Source organism: Chionomys nivalis, chromosome 17, assembly GCF_950005125.1.
Source record: "Chionomys nivalis chromosome 17, mChiNiv1.1, whole genome shotgun sequence".
Taxonomy (NCBI): domain Eukaryota; kingdom Metazoa; phylum Chordata; class Mammalia; order Rodentia; family Cricetidae; genus Chionomys; species Chionomys nivalis.
This window is the reverse complement of record NC_080102.1, coordinates 36340725-36363152: the sequence shown is the minus strand read 5'-3', so window position 1 is coordinate 36363152 and position 22428 is coordinate 36340725. Positions and strand designations below refer to the sequence as shown.

Genomic DNA, 22428 nt, shown 5'->3' with positions numbered 1-22428 from the left:
TAAATTCCTTTGTCTGAGTCTGAGTATTTTTTTATTTTCATTAGTAGGTCTTTCTAAAGGTTGTATCTTATCTGTTAAATTATCATATTTGGCTCAGTTATCAAACCACTTTTTAAAGGATAAAATATTAATTATCAAGCTCATAATAAGTATAATCAACATTATGTCAACCCCAGCGTAGTCATTTATCCCCTCATTTAAATTTCCCATTTTCAAGCCATCCATAGTAACACTATACAGGATCCTAGCACCCTGCATTGTCATGTTCCCCATTCTTAATGTAGGAAAGATTTTTCTTTTTAATATTATTTAACTCTCTGTTAAAGGACTTCCCAGGTATCTCGCCAGATCTGCTAACTTCTCAGTAGTCTCTCTGGTGGTGTAGGCAGTGAACTCCAGCCCCTCCCACAGTTTCCAAGCCCAAGCCTGCCTGCTTTCCAGAGTCCCAGCAAGTGGCAGCTACCTGCTGTGAGTACTACAACTGTGACAGAGCTGACTAGTGTGACTCCACTGCCCACGGTCGTGCCCCATGTTGGGTGCCAAATGTTATTTTAATGTGGCTGCACCACTCCAAATCCCACCCTACTACTTTCTGTGTCTCCCCAGCACTGTATCACTATATATAACTATGATCTCTGTGGAGCCCAGCCCGATGCATACTCATCAAGGGAGTGGATAACGATGAGAATGGAAAGGATAAACCCAATGTCAGGTTTTCCTCAAATTCCACCAACTTCAGGAGTAAACTGTGTTCTGTTACTACAGGCTCTGCCTGTTGTTACACATGGGATCACTAAGCTTCACATCAGGAGGATCCCCGTGTCTCCTCAGAGACCAGGGAAGGTGTTTACTTTCTTCTAAGCCCAGAGACTCTGACTTTCTCTACTTTAATCCCAAGATAGAAACAGGAATTAGTCATGGAAACTCCAGAGAGCCTGATTTCCATGAATCACGAAGAATCTCCAGGAATCCAAAGAACCTACAAGGGATGTGCTGCCAATTGGATGAGTGGAGACTAAGGCACCCTAGAGGACACTGGCCTGGGATGAAGGCTTGGGCAACATCCTTATTTATATTACTGTATGTGGGGTATGCATGTGTTATATGCATGAGTATGTGTGCATGTGCATATGTATGTGTGCATATGGAGACCAGAGGTCAACATCTTCAATCATGCACCACTTTATCTTTTGAGTTATGGTTTCTCATTAAGCCTGGAGGTTCCTCATTGGCTGCACTGGCTGTTGAGCTTGCTCTGAGAACTGCCTGACTGTATCAGTTCTGGGGTTATAGGCACATTTAGCTGTGTCCATCTTTTTACATAGGTGCTGGGAAATAAAACTTAAGTTCTCATGCCTATGCAGCAAATACTACCCATTGAGTCATCTCCTTACAGGGCAGCATTCCCACTTGAGAGCCTTTTGCAGCTGAGAGGAGAGACCAGAGATTCCTCAAGGCCTGGCCCCAGGTCCTGAAAGCTCTCGGGTCACTCAAATGATCCTACAGGGTGATGGGTATCAGTCTCCAGGGTAAGCAGAGCCTGTTTGGCCCAGTCATTTATCAAAACCTGCCAGAATGAGGCATGTTCAGTGGGACATCTGCATCCCATTGTTTGGCAGGAGACCCACCAAAGTGAGCATTTACAGAGCAGACCCCAGCACTGGGCTCCTTGGAGAATGCTTTGATACAATGGTTTCTTCAGGTCACTTCCAGGACTGCAAAGAGGGTAACCTCTTTTCACCCAAGAAGACAGACTCAGAAAAGCAAAGAAAACTTGCTTGAGAACAGACAGCTAAGTCACAGCACCAAATTTCCAGACTTAACAGTAACTATGAAAGCCAGTACTCACTGAGAGCCTACTGTGTGCCTGGGCGGGCTTCCTAGCCCTTCCCAAAGACCAATGAAAGGAGGAACTAAGGCACAGGAGGCAGAGGAACTCCTTGAGGCTACAGGCAGTGTGTGGATCTTTGTGCCTTGTGCCTCAGGGACTGCTGGGTGTGCAGATTTGTTGCAGGCCTCCCAGTTCTGTTCTCAGATATGGACAGAGTCCTAGGGGACCTTGTGTAAGCCTAGAATAGGGTGGAAGGTAAGGCGGACCTCAGCTCAAAGTCAAGATACGCTTTAGAGCAGATGGACCCAGCAGATAGAGGTGTCAGGGTTCATTTCTTTTTCTTTCCTTTTTTCTTTTTTGTTTTTGTTTTGTTTTTTTGGGGGGGGGGTTTTATTGTTTTGTTTTGTTTTTGAGACAGGGTTTCTTCCTGGAACTCACTCTGTAGAGCAGGCTGGTCTTGAACTCACAGAGATCCACCTACCTGTGCCTCCTGAGTGTTGGGATTAAAGGCCTGTGCCACCACTGCCGATCTTGCAGGGGGGTGGGGGAGTTCATTTCTGAAGGTGTTTTTGAGCTGGGTTTTGCAGATGAGATCTGAGGTAACCTGATCCAATTCCACTTCATGCACAACCCAATACTGCCTATGGCTGTTGGCCTGTCCATTTCTCTGCCATGGTGGAATCTGGCCTCTTCTCCCAGTCGGAAGACCTGAAGACCTCATTGCTAGCCCAGAGCTGAGGACACCAGAGATCTGGCATCAAGGGGGAGACGGAGACAGAGACATTGGGTGTCATACAGGGGAATGACTGTTAGGTCATGAACCAGCTGAACTATAGCAGAGGCCAGTTAGCAGGAACCAGGACAAGGCCAGCCAAGGGCATCCCAGGTCCCAAATAGGACCCTGATCAGCTCAGGCTGGCTCAGGACCGTGGAGAGCTCCACAGGCACCTCTGTCACCCCAGTGACACCTGTCAAGTGTTTGTGTCCTAGAGCATGAATCTGGTCACAACCTCCAGAGGGTACTAGCCAGACTCAAGCTGAAGCTGACTCTGAGGTCATGGCTGGGTCATTGTGATGGCTAATTTTGTGTGTTACCCTAACAGGATTAAGACACTCCTGCCCCTGCATGACTTTTGAGGGCATAGAGCTGTCTCTGGAGGAGACGGGCGAGGGGAAAAGGTCCGTTCATCAGTATGGCGTGCACTGTCCAATGGGAGAGGGGCCTGGAGCAAGCAAAAAGGCAGAGAGTGAATTCCTCTCCCCTGGGTTTGGGGCACTACTGCTCTTGGACATCAAGACTCTAGCTTGTCTGTCTTTGGGACTCCAGCAGCTGTTGGACTCTCCAGTTTTCAGCCTTGGACTGGGAATCACACCAGGTTTCCCTGGTTCTGAGGCCCTGAGGCTTGGAATGAACCACAGAGCTGCCCACAAGGGTCTCTATCTGGCAGAGGCCCATCATCACACCGATAAACCTCCAAAATCACGTGAGCCAATTCTCCCAATAAATCCCCTGTCTCTCTTGTTGATCCATCTGTCTGAAGAACCCCGGCTCTCAGACTTGGGGCTGTGGCTTCTCAGATTCCTCATACTGTCATCTGCCAAGGAAAAGGATGTAGGAGGGAAGGCATGGAAGACGAGGGAGAGAAAGACTTCCCACTATCCTACTGACACTTTGGCTTAGCCTCAGCCTCCTGTGCCCAGGATACACTCATCTCCACCCTTTTACCCGCTCTTCCAGGAGGCCTAGTCCCAGGGGCAGGATGCAGTGATAGGGTGGCTATCTTGGGGCATCGTCCCATTCCCCAGCTCACATACCTGTCTTTGCAGGCTCAGACTTTGCCCAGCCTCCAGGGCAGAGCCCCCGACTCTGTTTCTTGTTACTTTGAGATAGGCCAGCACCTTCCAGGCCTGGAGTCCTGCTTCTGCCATCCCCCTCAAGGAAGGCTGGGGACAAATCACAGGTTAAGAAGAGCTAGGCTACTTGATGGGGGGAGGGGGGAGAGGCAGAAATCTTTAATAAATTAATTAATTAAAAATAAATTTAAAAATATTTTAAAAAAAGAAAAGAAACTGCCCTACTAATGAGCAGAAATAAAATAACCAGGCAAGAAAATTAAAAAAAAAAAAAGAAGAGCTAGGCTGATGGATGGAGCCCTTGCGCTGCCCGCAGCCCTTTTTGTGTGGATTTCTGTTCAGTGAGACAAAGAAGCAGGTGAGCATGCTCAAGGCTATGCATATTCTCAAACAGCAGAGCTGGGGTTCGGAGGGGCCGTTGCACCTGTGTGAGTGACAGGATACCCCATTCGGTCTGAGGATTTTGTAGAGGTAAGAACTAGTGGCTGACTACTCTGCTTCTCTGCTCTTTCAGTTTTCACCCCCTAATACCTGATTCCGGGTTTTTATTATTAAGACCAATTAGAAATCGTGCTACAGTTTCCCATCCAGTTAATCAGCGTATCTCTCAGAGTTGACAGTTCCTTGCCATCCTTGTCAGAGCCTGCAGAAGTTAGCTCGATTCGGGAAATAACCAGGCTAGGTAAAAGATAAATGATTATATATATATTGGATTTTTCGAGACAGGGTTTCTCCGTAGCTTTTGGTTCCTGTCCTGGAACTAGCTCTTGTAGACCAGGCTGGCCTCGAACTCACAGAGATCTGCCTGCCTCTGCCTCCCGAGTGGTGGGATTAAAGGCGTGCACCACCACCGCCCGGCTTAAACGATTATATTTTTATATATTATTTATTTATTATAAGGGGGGAAACTCACGAAACAGGACCGAGAAGTCCAAGCTCAGCAGTGCTGTGAGGGACCACTGAGAGAGAGCTCTCCGGGTCCCAGAGAGCTGCACCACCTCTTAAAGATAATTGGTTAGCAAAGCTTCCCCATCAGGAGCCACCCATCTGTCCACAACCTTCCGTATACCACTTTAGAAGCCAATTTATCGGTCAGGGGGCGGGGACAGCATAGCATATGAAGGGAGAGGACAGCTTGTACGCGTTGATTCTCTCCTGCCATGTGGATCCCAGTGATGGAACTCAGGTCATCGGGCTTGGTGGCAAGCTCCTTCACCTTCTGAGTCGTCTTCCCAGCCTGGTCTACACTCTGACCATAGCCTTGAACCCTATGTGTTCTGGCTAGCTCCTGCTTTCATTTCCCTTCAGTTCAATTCCATGGTCCCAGGGAGGCATCTGGGTGCTTTAGTCCAAGCCTAAGCCACAGAAACACAAAGCTAGCGGTGTGGTGCTCAGTCTGAAGCCAAAAGATAGGGGATTGAGGAAACTGATGACCTAAGCCCTGGAATCCAAGGTCATCAAGAGGAGAAGGGAGGAACTTGCCCTGGCTCTGCCATTTTGTTCCCTCCAGATTCCCTTCCCATTGGATAGTGTCCTCCCTCATAAAGGAAGGTGCCCCCTTTCCCTCCGCCTTCCCACTCCCTTCCCATCACCTCCAGAAATATATGATCAGAGGTAACACATGGCCAGTTCTTCACACGTATTCCTTAATCCAGTGTTTCAGTCATTTAACCCGTCAGGTCCCTTCTCAGGGAGCCTGTCTGGCCACCCCATGAATCTGTGCCTGTACCCATCTGTCCTTTACTTCCTCTCTGCTACTTCCCAGGTCAGAACGCTTTACCCTGCAGTATTGTGTGACTCACCCCACACTGACAGCAAGCTCCCCTTGGGCAGGGTTTGTCTCTGAGGGTCCTCAGTGCTTGGCCAGGTGTCAGGCTAAGGTGACCTTAGCTGGCTGTCCATAGTGTGTTCTCTGGGTGGACTGTGTCATCCTACTTGGGTTCAACTTGGCATATGACAAGGGCTCAAGACGGCTTTCCTCCTGGCTGCAATGTCATTGTTGGCCCTTCAGAATTGAGTAGGCTGTTGACCAGTTGTATTTGACAGCATACAGGTTAGTTTGTCCCTCTGGCTACAGTTTCCTCATCTCTACAGCAGGGGAGACATGGATACCTGCTTTGTGTTGAGGAGACTATGTGAGGTTGTACATGTAGCATGCTCAGGAGAGTAGCTGGCGTGTGGCATCACGCCTCAGTGAAGGCTGGTAACAGAGGCAGAAACATCAAACAGGGCCCAGTGTATTCCTGAGTGCTGACTGTACCTGGTCCGCCTGTACTGTTGAGAGAGACGGGTTGACCTGGGAATCTGCAGTTGTCTTCTAGCCGTGGCTCAGTCACTGTCGTGGTGCTCGGGGGAGCTCTTGTCGACCTTCCCACTCTGTTTCCCCATCTGTAAAACTGTGGTCATGGTGACCCCTTGAAGGCTGAGAGACTTAGCTGAGGCCCGGAGGACAAATGATTGTTTATACCGTTTTACATATATGCTGCTTTAGATCAAAAAGTGTATTTGAGGCAGTCACCTAAGTAAAGATTTAAAAAAGAAAAAGAAAAGAGTTGAACCATGAAACTCATGAAGCCGTGAATGTAGAAGTTCAAGGAAAGATGGTCTCGAATGTGCCCTGGGTGGACTGTCACCCCACTTGGGTTCAACTTGGTGAATGGAAGGGGCTCAATGCTTAGTCCCATAATTCCCAGCAGCAAACTTGACTTTTTTTTTTTTAATTTCTTTGGCTTTTTCACCCATCTGTGTTGATATCTTACCTCCCTCCTCCTTTCCTGAGGGGCCTCCCTTTTCCCCTAACAGAACTTGTTCTCCTGCTGTTTCCTTTGCCTTTCTCCCACCCTCTTCCCTCCTGAGTTTCCCTCCCCTTCCCTAAAGAGCCCTCTTTCCATCTCAGGCTTTTTAACTCACTCTGTAGCTCAGGATGGACTCAAACTTCAGATCCTCCTGTCTTAGCCTCCCCAGTGCTGGGGTGACAGGTATGGGCCATCCCACACTGAGATGAGAATCAAGTACCTGACTGCTCCGTATAAAACAGCAAAATTGCCTGGTGGTGGTGCGGGCAATAGCACTCACCTTTGATCCCAGAAGAGGCAGGCAGATCTCTGAGCACAAGGCCAGCCTGGTCCAGGACAGTCAGGGCTACACAGAGAAACTCTGTCTCAAAAACAACAAACAAACAAAACGCTACCACCACCCAAGTTTTCAAATGATTTATTTTTGGGGAAAGAAAGAAAGAAAGAAAGAAAGAAAGAAAGAAAGAAAGAAAGAAAGAAAGAAAGAAGAAGAAAGAGAGAGAGAAAGAAAGGGATTCAGCCTGACTTTTGGCAGGAAAAAAACAACGGGCTCCAGCTGGCATCCAGAGAAGAGTCCCTAAGGGTGTGGCTTAGTGGGTAGAGTACCTGAAATTACCTGGTACGACCTGGCGCAAGTGAGAAGGAAGCATGAAACACGCAACAAACCCACTTAGGAGTTTATTAGAGGAGACGTGTACTGGCCCGGTGAGGTCACTGTGCAGAGAGAGCGCGCAAGCTTGACCTTTATCAAATGGACTCATGAGGTCAGACTGACCCAGCTGCTCCAGGGCTCCCAGGTCAGCTCAGACTGGCTGCTGGGGTCTGGTTTCACCATTTCTAGCTCCACAAGGGGCAAGAGTGACCAGGCCACCATAAAAAGCCCCATCCTGGCCCCCAAGAAACCCTATATAAAGTCTCCTGCTTGGTCCTTTGCTGCTTCTTTGCCTGACAGAGGGGGCCACCCTCTTGTGTCTTTCCTAATAAACCTCTGGGAGGTTTGTTGTACAGTGTGACTTTGTGGTGTTCCTCGGCTCCTTACCGGTGTGATACCTTTCCCCTTGGAGCTACAACACTTACATTGTTTCCGGGACACGGATAGGCTCCCTTGGGGTCAGAGCCACATAGGGACTCTATCCCTCATCTCGGGTCCACCTCCAGCAGACTCACCTTCCAGCTCACTGATGGCTCAGCACCCCATCCACCAGCGGCAATTAGTTAAGTTTCCCCTTGGGTCGGAGTAAACACTTCCCTGAGTCCAAGGAAGTGACCTTGAGCACCTGGCACCCCTTTGGTACTCTTAGAGGTAGAGGTATCCCCAGCCACTGTCTTTTTTCAAAAATTATTTTTTTATCATGTATACAATGTTCTGCCTGCATGTGTGCCTGCCCTCCAGAAGAGGGCACCAGATCTCATAGATGTTTGTGAGCCACTATGTGGTTGCTGGGAATTGAATTTAGGACCTCCTGAAGACCTCTTAACCTCTGAGCCATCTCTCCAACCCCTCAGCCACGTCTTTAAGGCCGCAGCTGGCCTTCTTCACCTGACCCCGTATCCCCACTCTTGGAGTTGCAATCCTGCAGTTTCCTTAGGCTCAACTGGACCTTTGTATCCTTCCTGCCCTCTTTTCCCACCTGCCCTTTGGAGCTGCCCATAATCCCACAGCTCCTCTAAGTCCTTGTGGATTTTGTGACTCTGCTTACCGAGCCTTTCCGGTGGATGAGACCCCCCTCCTAGAGCTCCGTTTTCATCCTCGCCTTCTGGCCCCCTCACCTGGCTTCCACAAAAGCCCTGGTACCTGCTGAGTCTCTTCTCAGGCTTAACCAGGCTAAGCCCTTCGCTCCTCCTGAGTGTGGTGATGAGATGCTGAACCACTTGTGTCTCCCGCTGGTCCTCCCTTAGTCCTGGGGACACCCATGGCTACAGGCTGTAGTGACATTTTTCCTTCCCCCCTCGCATCCAGGGGAATGGTATCTTCCCATGTCCTCTCATTCCTCCTCCTTGGAATGCCTTTAGAAAACCTCCAGGCTCTCCACCTGGCACCTAACCCAAAGGGCCTCAAACTTATTAACTTTTGCAATAAAATTTGGCCTCAATATCCTTTAGATAACCAGTCCAAATGACTGCCTAACAGCACCCTAGACCCCAGTATTATCCAGGACCTTTACAAATACTGCAAGCGATTGGGGAAATTGTAAGATACCCCATTCCCTATGTTCAAACTTTCCCTTTTCTACCCTACAAGCCCTGTTCGGTTTTGTCTGGTTTCTACCCCCACCCCAGCACGCGCACACACACACACACACACACACACACACACACACACACACTCACTCACTATGTAAAGTTCTGGTCTTTTAAGTTACTGTTGATGGATCTTTAAGTTGTTTTGCAAGGTGGGAGCTGGAGGCCAGTTCTAGTAGGAGGGGAAGAATTGAGGGAGTAGGCCAGCTGTGTAGTGTGCACACCCGGCACACACTCCCCAGCAGCTGGTTCATCTCCCAGCTCCCTCCTGCAGTGTCCTCTGTCTATAGCAAGGGCTCAGAAACTTCCTATCTCTAAGCCTTCTTTGTTCTCAGCTTACTGAATTCCGTTTTACAGGGATTCAGGTGTCTTTTAGGTATGAGTAACATTGGACTGTTTTGTGTTGTCTCGCTTCATTAAAAGTTGTCTTTGGAGTTGGGGGTGTGGCTCCCCCTCCTCTGTACCGAAGCATGCTTGTTTAAAGGTTTCCTCAAAAACATCTATCCCATCTCAGACAAGACACCTCACTATGTGACAGAGAAAGGAAAGCAAAGCAAAATAAAGGGACCGAGTGTTCCCAGTGGGGACCATGGCTGCTCGTCTCATACTCTTCTGGTTGGGTTTAACTCTCTAAAACTTTTGCTAAGGTATATCTTATTTCAAGATTTGTAAGGTTATTGTGTAACTTTCTATACCTCAAGATTTGTAGGCGTATTGAATATAATTTTTAAAAAATCTGTAAAATTGGTATCAAAAGAGTTAACTTAGGAGTTGTAACATCAGGTTAGAGTTACTCTGAGATATTTTATGCTATTTGTGGCTATTGTGGAGGGTGTTGATTCTCTGATTTCTTCCCCAGCCCTTTTATCATCTGTGTACAGGAGGGTACTGAGTTAATCTTGTATCCTCCTACATTTCTGAAAGTGTTTATAAGTTGTAGAAGTTCCTTGGTAGAATTTTTGGAGTTTCTCTCCATTTAGTTTGGTGTTGGCCGTTGGCTTGCTCAATAAAAATCAATAAAAAAAAGTCTTGGGCTAGAGAGATGGCTCAGCGGTTAAGAGTATTGCCTGCTCTTCCAAAGGTCCTGAGTTCAATTTCCAGCAACCACATGGTGGCTCACAACCATCTGTAATGAGGTCTGGTGCCCTCTTCTGGCCTGCAGGCATACATGCAGACAGAATATTGTATACATAATAAGTAAATAAACAAACAAACAAATAAATAAATAGAAAATGGCCATTAAAAAAAAAGTTTTAAAAAAAGATAGAAAAGAGACCATGTTGTAATTTAAAAATGCTCCAAAGAGAAGTCACACCATGCAACAAGGTTCACATGGGAGGTTTATTGGGAGAGAAGAGAAAGGGGGACAGAGACAGGGGCAGAGACCAGTCCCTGGGGACAAGAGTGGTGAGAGAGAGAGAGAGGGCGGGAGGTGGGAGGTGGGTAAGGCCCACCTTTTAAAAGGGAACGTAGCAAATGTGCACATCTGTGCAGTAGTAGCTGCAGCTGAGGATGCATCCTATCAGGACCCCAAGGGTAGGCCTGTACAGATAGATGCATGAGTTATTACAGACCCCTGACTTGACAGGCAGAAGTCTTCATCGTGGCCTTTAAGCTGTAGCTTGGGAGAGATGAAAAATCCCCCAAACAAAAATCCCTGATGCTGAAGAAGGCCTTTGACTGGTCATAGCAGCTGCCCAGGCTCCTTGGCCTTCCAAAGCCCGAGAACCTCCAGGTCCCTGCTTCAAATGTAGTCAGTAGGGTCATTGAGCCTGGGTCTGTCTGAACCCTTGCCAACCATTCCGGCCACACCCACCAGTGCCATCAATGGGATTATTGGGCCACTGACTGTCCTCATGTCCCTCCCAGCATGGGGACGGCAGGCCCCGACTGCCCTCCATCTGACCTCCTAGGTCTGGTCATGGAGCTCTGAGGGGGCCCAGGCTCTCTTGGTCTGACCACTGCCCTCTCTGACAGAGAGCTCGAGATGTGAGTAAGGAGACTTCTATAATAGCTGTAACAGCCATTTCCAGCTGCTTGAGGCAGGCGTGTGGCCAGGCCCCTTCACTACAGGAAAAAGAGCTCAAGATTAGGCTACAAAACCCCACCAATCCCCATGATCAGGCCACCAATTCTCTCCAATCCCAGGCTACCCTGGAAAGCCTCCACACACACCAAGAAACCCTACCTAACTAAAATCTCTCTCCTGCTCAGTTCTTTGCTGCTTCTTCACCGAGTGGAGGCAGCCACCCTCTTGTGTCTCTTCCGAGAAATCTCTTCGGTGAGGTTTGTTGTGTAGTGTGACTTTGTGGTATTCCCAGGTGGCTCAGGACACCCAGGGTACCTCTCCCCTCAGAGCAGTAACACTTACACTCAGCCCACCCCAGGTTGGAGCCCATTAGAGAAGAACTGTCATCTGGAGGGATCAGGGCAGTGTGCCACAGAGGCATTCTTGTCTTCTTGCGTTCATTTGGCTTGCTTCCTTCTGCTCGACCTGCTAGCCTTGTGTGACTTCTGGTCTTATTTCTCCAGACTGGGGCTGGAATGCACTATGCAGAAAAGGGCTTCCCCCACTTTGGGATGTCGACCCTTTCCCTCACACCAGTGGGGATGACCCCATCTCTGCTCAGGCATAGCTGGTGTTTAGCTGAGGTCAGGCCCCCACCTGACTGTCTTTCCTGCCTACAGTCAGCTGTGCAGACACCACTTAGACACCTGAGGGTGCAGGCATTTGAACTGGAGGCAGAAGAATACCTTGTGTCTCTAATTCAGACCTTGCCCCGCCTCTCAGGACTAGCAGCTGGACTATTCCTTGCTTGCCTGCTCAGGAACCCTCCTAGAGAAATGCCTCTGAGGCCAGTTCCCACACTCCCTCCAGCCAGGGAACCCTGAACAGGCCCCTGGTTGGAAGAGAATGGCTCTTGGACTCCAGATTGAGCATGCTATGTCCCCTCTGACCACAGAGCTAAGAGAAGATCCTGCTGGAGGTTTCCAGTCTGGAACATTAGAACACCTGAAAGCTCACTGCACACCCACTGTGCACCGGAAACTCCATGTGTAGATCCCAAGTACAAAGACAGGTTGAGAATGCCGAGGAAGCTTGCTAAAGACCAAGAGCGTCTTTCTCTTCCACCCTGCTGCCTTCCGGCAGTGTGAGGACAGTAGAGCGGGGGCAGGTGACCTGGGGAAAGCACCCAAACCATGAGAATGAGCAGCAGAAAGGAATGTTTTGCTTTTCCTGAGTTACTGGAATTTGATCACAGGTCTTTTATGCTCAAGTCCTCTGCCCTGACAGGAACATTTTTAAAGAAAGGCCCAAAGGCCAGTTTTTTTGTCCCAGCCCCTCCGTGCACAAGCTTGTCCACAGTCTGACGCTCTGGAAGAAATATATTCTCTACTAAGGCTGTGGAAAGCATGCATGTTTAACATTCTGGAGGCCCCGGGTTGCACCAAAAACAACAAACTAACAACAAAAAATCCAAATAAAATGTGGAGTTCAGTTAATAGTGGCATGCTGGTGTCTGTTTCCTCTTTGCGTCAAATCTGTCATCACAAACTGTAGGGTAATAGCAGAGAATGGCTGGGCGGTGGTGGCACACACCTTTAATCCCAGCACTTGGGAGGCAGAGGCAGGCGAATCTCTGAGTTTGAGGCCAGCCTAGTCTACAAGAGCTAGTTCCAGGACAGCCAGGGTGGTTACACAGAGAAACCCTGCCTTGAAAAAGCCAAATAGTAGAGCAAGTGGGGGAGGCATGCAAGGGGCTGTCTGTCCTGTGTTTGAAACTTATCTGGTAAAATACAGATATTCCGAAGTTGAAGGTTTATTTAAGTTGTGGGGAAGAGAGATAGACAAACATCTCTAGCCTTGGCCAAAAGCTAATTGAGAAATTAAATGGTGCCAATGAATAGCAAGTGGTTAGGTTCCATATCATTTGTGAGTACAGTGGTTCATTTGGCAAAACAAAGGAAATGAAAAGGCTAGGCGTGTTTCATGGAATTTAAAAGGAAATGGGAGATCTATTTCTATCAACATGAAACTCTCTTAAATTCATGATTGATAGAAGAAAACAACTGGTTTGGACTTTGTGTGTGCCATGGTAAGATTTGTGAATAGTACCAAACCTGGAACCAAGAAATTGACTCTAATTGTTCATGCCTACAAACCAGTCTATTTATTTTTGGTTTTGTGGGTTTTTTTTTTTTTTTTTTTCGAAACAGGGTTTTTCTATATAATAGTCCTGACTGTCTTGGAGCCTGCTTCCTAGTCCAGGCTGGCCTTGAACTCACTGAAATCCCAAAGCCTCTACCTCCCAAGTGCTGGGATAACAGGTATGTGCCACCATGCAGATGTTGTGTGTCTTGTTCTTTGTTTTGTTTTATTTTGAGACAGTCTCTAAACTGACTGGCCTGGAACTGCTATGTAAAACAGGCTAGCCTTGGAGTCGAAGACCTCTGTCCACTTCTGCTTTCTGAGTGCGGGCCTGGCTGCTTGCTTGCTTGTTTGAGACAGGGTCTTACTGTCTGTCCTGAAACTCACAATGTAGACTAGGCTGGCCTCAGATTTACAGAGATCTACCTACCTTTGCCTCCTGAATGCTGGAATTAAAGGCATGAGCAACCATACCTAGCTATTGTGGTTTTCTCTTCTGACTCAGGGCACAGCAGCCCGGGCTGTCCTACCCTGGGTTTAAAGGAATGCACTGCTGCACCCAGCATGACTTCATTTTAAAAATGATCACATTGCTGGGATCTGGTGGCTCGCCTCTGTACAGAATCTCTGCACTAGAGGAGGCTGAGGCAAGAGGATTGCCTCAAATTCAAGGTCAGTTTGTGCTACAGAGGGAGACCCTATTTCAAAACCAAATCAAATATGTTCCTTGGAGATTTGTGGCAATTGTAGTCTAGGAGTTTTGTTTGTGTTTGTTTTCTCTACCAGTTAAAGAATTAAAAAGCAGGGAAAGTAAGTACAACAGATAGCAGTAGAGAACTCGCCAAGCCTCCTCCATAGGACCTCCCTCATAGGGCCTCTGTAGGGCCTCCTCCATAGGGCCTCCTCCATAGGACCTCCCTCATAGGGCCTCTGTAGGGCCTCCTCCATAGGGCCCCCTTCATTAGACCTCATCTATAAGGCCTCTATAATGGTATATTCTTTATGTTTTAATAAAGATTGACTGAAAATCAGAGTGCACAGCTAACCATACTAGTCAGCCGTAGAGACCAGGCGATGGCGGTGCACACCTTTAATCTCAGCACTAGAGAGGAATATAAAACGGGAAGAGGCAGAAGCTTAGTCTCAGTAGGCAGCCTGAGGTTTGGTGGGGAGCATTGCTGTCTGCAGCCACATTGAGGATAGGATTGTCCCTTTGTTTGTCTGAGCCTTGGTAGAGGTAAGAATTCTCCAGTGGCTTGGTTACTTTGCTTTTCCGCTCTTCAGCTGAAACCACAATATCTGTCTCTGGGTTTCTATTAGTCATGCTACAGACCTCCTCCATAAGTCCTACCCCATGTGGCCTTCTCCACAGGACCGCTCGGCTAAGGTGGAAGGCACTCTGGTTACCTCCTGATGTCCTAACAGATCAAGGTTAGGACGAGCATTCTGAGAGGCTAGCCAACAGGGAAGGAGGGAGTTGGGGTGGGGCTATTCTCCCAGTTTTTGTTTTTTGTGATGTAAACTTTAGTAACCTCGACTCCTGCAGAGTGGAGTAGGAACTCAGGAGACCTCAAATAGCAGCCTAAACTATGAAAAGGATCAGTTGCTTTGCCGGTCCCTGTGATTTCATGGCCTTTTTTTTTTTTTTAAGCTGTAAATCTTTGTTATTATTTGCTTGTTTTGAGGCAGGGTTTCTCTGTGTAACAGTCCTGACTGTCCTGGGACTTGCTTTATAGACCAGGCTGGCCTTGAACTCACAGAGATCCGCCTGCCTCTGCCCCCCAAATGCGGGAATTAAATGCGTGCACCAGCACCACCGGTCTGTATTTGTTTTTATAATCCAGACAGGAAGCAAGCATGATAAACACTCATGATTTTCTTTTTCTTTTTTTTATTGATTTTTATTGAGCGCTACATTTTTCTCTGTTCCCCTCCCTGCCTCTCTCCTCCCTGCTTTAACCTTCCCCCAATGTCTCCATGCTCCCAATTTACTCAGGAGATCTTGTCTTTTTCTACTTCCCATGTAAATCATATCTATGCAAGTCTCTCTTAGTGTCCTCATTGTTGTCTAAATTCTCTGGGATTGTGGTTTATAGGCTGGTTTTCTTTGCTTTATGTTTAAAAACCACCTACTTTTTAAAACCAGTGGCTCTCAGCCTTCATAATTCCGGGATCTTTTGATACAGTTCTTCATGTTATGGTGACCCCAACCTTAAAATTATTTTTGCTTCTACTTCATAGCTATAATCTTGATGCTGTTATGTATTATAATGTAAATAATCTGTGTTTTCCAATGGTCTCAACCCAAAGGTTGAGAATCTCTTATTTAAACAGTACTATCTAAATTAGGAGAACCTTCTCATAATTTATAATTAAGTCCCTGAAATCTAGGGTAGGAAACAGGAAACGAAACAGTACAACAAGAAGAACATTTATGAGAATTCAGCAGGTGATTAAGTTGGGTCCTTTTTGTTAACCTCTGTTGCTATGACTCAAATACTCAAAGCTAAAACAAAGGAGAACATTAAGGGGAAAAAAACCAAACCATCTTAGAGGCCTCGAGTTGCCTCCTTAGTCTTTTTTTTTTTTTTTTTTTTTTGATTTTTCGAGACAGGGTTTCTCTGTGGTTTTGGAGCCTGTCCTGGAACTAGCTCTTGTAGACCAGGCTGGCCTCGAACTCACAGAGATCCGCCTGCCTCTGCCTCCCAAGTGCTGGGATTAAAGGCGTGAGCCACCACCGCCCGGCCCTCCTTAGTCTTAAAAAAAAAAAAAAAAAAAAAATTGAACGGTGGTCAGCAGAAGCCACAGCAGGACTAGGAACTTAGTGCCCTCAGTTTGCCATGTGGTTACATTAACCAAAGTGGTGGCCACTTCCATGATTGCTTTGACCTTTTTCCCCCCTTAATTTTACCTGCACTGATGCCTGCATGTATGTCTGTAGGAGTGTGCCAGATCCCCTGGGACTGAAGTTACATGAGTTGCCAGTGGATACTGGGAATCAAACCTGGGTCCTCTGGAAGAGCAACCAGTGATCTTAACCACTGAGCCATCTCTTCAGCCCATGGTCACATGGTCTCCAGTAACCAGTTTAACTGACTTCCTAGGATACATAGCTATTAGAGGTAGAAGGTCTGAGGGGAACCTTTCCTTGTTAGAAGAAAATCAAACCGCAAGCCCATCCTAGCATGGGGGAAAGGTGCCAGCAGCTCAGCGAACACATCTTTCTATTCTTCTAAGGTTCAACATGATTTCTCACCTTGATGAAGTGGTCCTCAAATCCCAAGACAAGTCCCAAGAACTCCTAGTCTCTCGTTTTTCTGTGAAAATGTACTGACAGGGTTTTGTTGGTTCTTAGACACACACACACACACCAAATAAAAATAAAGGGAAGAAAAAAATACAAAAGGAACAGCAGCCTAGGACAGGGTACCAACAAACCCCTGAGCAGCTTGCAGCTGATCCACACCCCACCCTCTACCCCTTGGAGCCTGCCACCCTCTAGGACAGCATTTTCCCCTGATTGCATTTTGCTCTAGGAGCCAAGTTTAACCCTGGTGAGCGCATGTAGCTTCAGGTGGAGGAGCAGTCTACAGAGAGATGTGATGGGGTCTCAGGGATGTGGAAGCAGGGGGCAGGTGTGTGTGCATGTGTGTGTGTGAGTGTGTGTGTGTGAGAGAGACAGAAAGAGAGAGACAGAGAGACAGAGCTAGGGTTTCTCTACATAGCCCTGGCTGTCCTGAAACTCACTATGTAGATATGTAGACCAGGCTGGCCTACATCTCTCAAGTGTTGGGATTAAAGGCATGTCACCACACCCGGGACAATGGACTTTTGAGGCTAGATGGTGGGGTGACAGTACAAATCCAGGAGATTCTCACAGGTGGCTGCAGCTAGGTCTCCCCTCACATCCCCTTCCTAGGACAGGATCCCAGACAGCTGCACTGACATCTCGCTCTTTCTCTTTCCTGCAGGATGAAGATGAGACGCTACAAGCTCTTTCTCATGTTCTGTATGGCCGGCCTGTGCCTCATCTCCTTCCTACACTTCTTTAAGACCTTATCCTATGTCACCTTCCCCAGAGAACTGGCCTCCCTCAGCCCTAACCTGGTTTCCAGCTTCTTCTGGAACAATGCCCCTGTCACTCCCCAGGCCAGTCCAGCACCGGGTGGCCCGGACCTGTTGCGAACCCCTCTCTACTCCCACTCCCCATTGCTCCAGCCGCTGTCCCCCAGCAAGGCCACCGAGGAATTGCACCGAATGGACTTCGTGTTGTCGGAGGACACCACTGAGTATTTTGTGCGCACCAAAGCCGGTGGTGTGTGCTTCAAACCAGGTACCAAGATGCTGGAGAAACCTTCAGGGCGTACAGAGGAGAAGCCCGAGGTGGCGGAGGGCTCCTCAGCTAGGGGCCCTGGTCGAAGGCCTATGCGGCACGTGTTGAGTACACGAGAGCGCCAGGGTAGCCGGGGCACTAGGCGCAAGTGGGTTGAGTGTGTGTGCCTCCCAGGCTGGCACGGACCCAGCTGCGGGGTGCCCACCGTGGTGCAGTATTCCAACCTGCCCACCAAGGAGCGCCTGGTACCCAGGGAGGTGCCAAGGCGGGTTATCAACGCCATCAACATCAACCATGAGTTTGACCTGCTGGACGTGCGTTTCCATGAATTGGGCGATGTGGTGGATGCCTTCGTGGTGTGCGAATCCAACTTCACCGCCTACGGGGAGCCACGGCCGCTCAAGTTCCGAGAGATGCTGACCAATGGCACCTTCGAGTACATCCGCCACAAAGTTCTCTATGTCTTCCTGGACCACTTCCCACCTGGTGGCCGGCAGGATGGCTGGATTGCAGATGACTACCTGCGCACCTTCCTCACCCAGGATGGCGTCTCCCGCCTACGCAACTTGCGGCCTGATGACGTCTTCATCATCGATGACGCAGACGAGATCCCCGCACGTGATGGTGTGCTGTTCCTCAAGCTCTATGACGGCTGGACGGAGCCCTTTGCCTTTCACATGCGCAAGTCCCTGTACGGCTTCTTCTGGAAGCAACCGGGCACGCTGGAAGTGGTGTCAGGTTGCACCGTGGACATGTTGCAGGCTGTGTATGGACTGGATGGCATCCGTCTGCGCCGCCGCCAATACTACACCATGCCTAACTTCCGACAGTATGAGAACCGCACAGGTCACATCCTAGTGCAGTGGTCTCTCGGCAGCCCCCTGCACTTTGCGGGCTGGCATTGCTCCTGGTGCTTCACACCCGAGGGCATCTACTTCAAGCTTGTGTCCGCTCAGAATGGCGACTTTCCACGCTGGGGTGACTATGAGGACAAGAGGGACCTCAACTACATCCGCAGCTTGATTCGCACTGGGGGCTGGTTCGACGGCACGCAGCAGGAGTACCCTCCTGCAGACCCCAGTGAACACATGTATGCTCCCAAATACCTGCTCAAGAACTATGACCAATTCCGCTACCTGTTGGACAACCCCTACCGGGAGCCAAAGAGCACTGTGGAGGGTGGGCACCGGAACCTGGGCTCCGAGGGAAGGTTACCTGCTGTCAGGGGCAAGTTAGATGCAGTAGAGGGTTAGGGCAGGCTGGGGTGACAGCTACCCCAGTGTTATCTCTGGCCTCTTGGGGACTCTTGAGAGAGCTAGGAGCCCTTATAGGTGGTTCTCTCTGCTCAAGCCCTCTGGAATTAAGGGTCAGGCCTTTTAGCCCAAAACAGAAAAGAAAAATTAATCATTTCCAGTAGAGAAGAGCAAACCCAGACATCTATGCAGCATTTTGTCCCCAAGAGTGCTGTGGGCAAGAGGTGTCCCTGGAGAGCATAAGGTGGTTTTCTGGGGCTGGGAGGGCTGTGGAATTTCAGTCTAATTGAGAGAATTCCATCTTTGACATTCTGCATTATTGACCTGCAGAGAAAAAGGGGTTAGGAGAGACCATGTCAGGAGTTCCTAGGAAACTGTAAATAAATGCATTTGGGTCCAGGAACAAGAAAAGATACTTAGTAGGGAGGCACTAGAGAGTATATCTGCTCTTGATCTTGACCAAGAAGCTAGGGAAGCGATGGAAAATGGCACCCACGAGACAAAGCACTTTGCATCTTGCTCAGAAGTGCTGGACCCAAGGAATGAGGTTTCCCCCGCTGGCTGGGAGGGTGGAGCCAGTGGCTGTCAGTGTCCCTCCCTCTGTAAGCAGACATACTGGGGGCCTGAGGAAGCTTCCTCTTGGTTCCAAATCTAGCTCTGATGGCCTTTTCACTTTTCCTATTACTGTCTCATGGGATGCCAGCTCAGCTGCTTGCAAAGGGCCCTAGGAGCCCAGTTCTCAGGGTGGGACCGGAGCTGGAGACTGTATGGATAGCCCATATAGTAGGTGGGACGGGAAAGGAGACTGACATAAGGCCTCTATAGCTCTCCCCCTCCCCCTCCATCACTTTCTGCTGGCATCCAGTCCCATTCTACCACCATCCCGGGTTATTCCTGTGCCCCCTCCCTCCACTGCCCCGCTAAGAGCTGGCTAGGGGCCAGGAAGGGGCCACAGGTTTTCTGGGGCCCAAGAAAGGACTTTAAGGTCAGTGGTACGTCAACCTATTCCTCTTCTTAATTTGCCTTGTGGGGGGCACAGGGTGTATTTGTTGGAGAAGATTCTAAAATGATGTAGAAGCCCCTTGGCAAACAGCAGTCAAGTGAGACCACCTTGTTTCTAATTAAGTAGTCTAGGGGGAGATGATCCAGAGCCTGTAAGACAGCAAGCTTAGCTTCATAAACAACAACTTCCAGGTCTGGATAGAGTGGCTGCATCCGCTCACATGATAAGGCAAGGAAGGGTAAACTTTTCCCTATGACGGGCAGGAGTCAAATATGTCTGTTGCTTCTGATAGCATCTTGCTGGTCAGGACTTAGCTGCATGGCTACAGGTAGTTGCAAGGAAAACTGGGAAATGTAGTTTTGAGCGAACTGCTGTGTCCCTGCCTCCGTTTGAGAGTTCTGTATTACCAGCAGCACCTTTGTGGGAAGGGTGCAAGTGATTGCGCATCATGGGACCCTGCTCTCTCCCTGCCTGCCCCACAGTTGAGGTCCAGTAGGGACTCGCAGGTGTATGGGAAGAGTGGGTGCCTCTCCCTGAGGCTCCTAATAGTCCCCTTGATGCCAGTATGCAGGGCTGTCTGTGGAATGGCCAGTGTTTGTGCGTGTGTGTATATTTATGGGCATGGGTGCATGCTTGTGTGTATTGTACATGTCTGTATCCATGTGTCCCTGTACTAAGATGATGTTCACACGTGGGTGTAGGAGCATAGGCTTGGCTGTCCTCTTCCCTAGGACCTGGAGCCCATAGTTTTGTCTCTTGTGGCTCCTCAAGATGCCTGAGGCAGGAAGTCCTTAGGGGACCTTGAAAACAAGGCTAACGGGAGTACAGGGTCTGTCTGTCTGTCTGTCTGTTTTTATTTTTAGACTGAGGAATGGAATCTTGCTAGCTAGAGGGCTATGCAGCTGAGAACCCAGCACTCCCCCAGCCTCTCTTGGCCTACCACATCCTCCTACTGATACCCCAGAACCTCTTAGATGATCTTATTGGAGGCGTCCTGAGGTTTCCTTTGATGTAGCTCTGTCTGGAGCAGTTTACTTGGCAGTGGGCATGGTGTGGGGACCTGTGGTGAGCAGGCACGAAACAGGCCGCGGGGCTCTATGGCCCCACTCCTCCCATTGAGGGACACCTCCATGAAACTTTCCCTTCAGAGAACTTCCTTCTCTGGTTCCTCTTGGGACTGAGAGATAGTCCCAGAAGTCAGGGTATCCCAGAGACTTAGGGGTTCATCTGTGCCAAGGCACTCTTCTGAGATGCCTGTGGGTGTTCCTGTGTGCTGCCTCCCCCTCAAACGAAATCCTCACCCCCATACTCCTAGTAACCTTAGCTGCTTCATAGATACCCCATTTCAGGCATTTCAGGGTTCCTGCCCACAGGTGACCAGTTCAGAGACACTGGGAAAGCACAGTTCCTGCCTGGGCTGGCCGTGTCTCTCAGACCAGTAGGGGAAAATAACGTAGCAGTTTCAGCCAGGCAGGAAGAGGCCTCGTCATGAGCTGAGAGACCACCTGTGAGAGATGAGGGCTAAAAAGTTTCACATCTAACCACGGCATACACTGGGAATTTGAGGGCCAGGGGACCCAGGACCATACCCTCAATATGGAGGGAAAGTGAACTGAATGTGAATGTGGGTGCATTCTCCAGGAACCGCTGGCCTGTGGCCTTCAGACCCAAGGAAGCCTGTTCATTCCAGGCATCCAGCTGACCTTGTTCACCCAAGAGGCTCAGCGGTTATAGGGGGCAGGCATGATGATGCTTTGGGGACAAAGGTGAGATTCAGGGTGGAAAGACAGGACTCATCCAAGCAGAAGGTAGGGCCCTGGGAAATGTGTAATTTAAGGACACCAATAATAATAATAGCATTATTTTTTTTGTAAAGGAAAATCAATATGTACATTCTGAAATCATTTTCTCTGTAAATGGTTGGATTTCATTTCACCCTTAAAGGGATGCTCAAAGGAGAAGATAATATTAATAATAAAAACAGCTGCCAAGTCTGGAGGCATTGTGTGTATGTGGCCGGGTTGTGGGTGCTCCAGGGCAGAGGTGGGTGTGAGCAGACAGCTCTGGTCTTGCTGCCAAGTCAGGACCCTGCATGGCATGAGGCCCTCACAAGGACTGGATGTGTAGGAAGAAGGAAAATGTACCCAGTCCCTTCACTTAGGGGTGTGGTCACCCCCAACTTGGGCATGTGTTTCCTGCCTGTGGATGGAATTAGAGCTACCAGGCCTCTGTTCAGTGGGAGGAAGAAGGAAGCCTGTATTCTAAAACTGGTGGCTCTTCTTCTGGGGTCAGGAGGACCCTCTAGGGATCCAGGTAAGAGCATTGGTGGTAACTCACACAGTTCTGCTTGGAGTATCAGACAGCATTTGGGTACCCCTCACACCCGTGTCTGCCAAGGGTTCTCAAATGCCTCAGCCATGATCACATGGCTGCTAAGTTCTAGACCTCTTGTTTGGGGATGACCATCTCTGTCATGCTACAGTAGTCCTGAGGCCTTGGTGTACAGAGCCTCTTGTCCCTAGCGGGGTTCTAAGGACAGTCTCGGAGATGGCAGATCAGACTCTTAAGTGTTGCCTGGGTCTTCTGTGGGACAGCTGTGTAACCTCCACATCAGACTGAAGGTCTAGAAGCCAGAAGGTGACAGCAGTGCCAGTGGCCTGACCTGGGACGCGAACTGCCCAGGTCTCTGGCCACACTCCCAAAGTCCAAAAGGAGCTGAGTAAGTGCTTGGGATAGGCTGGAAAGTGAATTCTGTAGACCCCAAGATGTGAAGAGGAAGATACACCAGCCTGGCCAGAAGAGGGCGACAGCAACCCACTTGTCATTAAAGTGTTAACAATTCTAGTTTGTGTTGGGGGTGTACCCTCATTACCATCAATATTTACAAATAATACATATATTTTCAGGTATTACTTATTAAATAGTTAAACATTTTCAGTCAAATTCTAGAGTGAAAAACTGCTCCACT

The 22428-nt window shown here is 48.9% G+C and overlaps 1 protein-coding gene across 2 annotated transcripts in view; it reads left to right on the top strand.

Annotated features, from left to right (window-relative positions):
- Mgat3 (beta-1,4-mannosyl-glycoprotein 4-beta-N-acetylglucosaminyltransferase) overlaps nucleotides 1–21458 on the top strand; it is a 44055-nt gene extending 22597 nt beyond the window's left edge. For both annotated transcript variants that reach the window (XM_057792477.1, XM_057792478.1), the window contains one exon: nucleotides 16843–21458. In XM_057792477.1, coding sequence (XP_057648460.1) covers nucleotides 16844–18457 — 1614 coding nt within the window. In that variant the 5' untranslated portion in view covers nucleotide 16843 and the 3' untranslated portion in view covers nucleotides 18458–21458. The remainder of the gene's footprint in view (nucleotides 1–16842) is intronic.
- The last annotated feature ends 970 nt before the right edge of the window (nucleotides 21459–22428 follow it).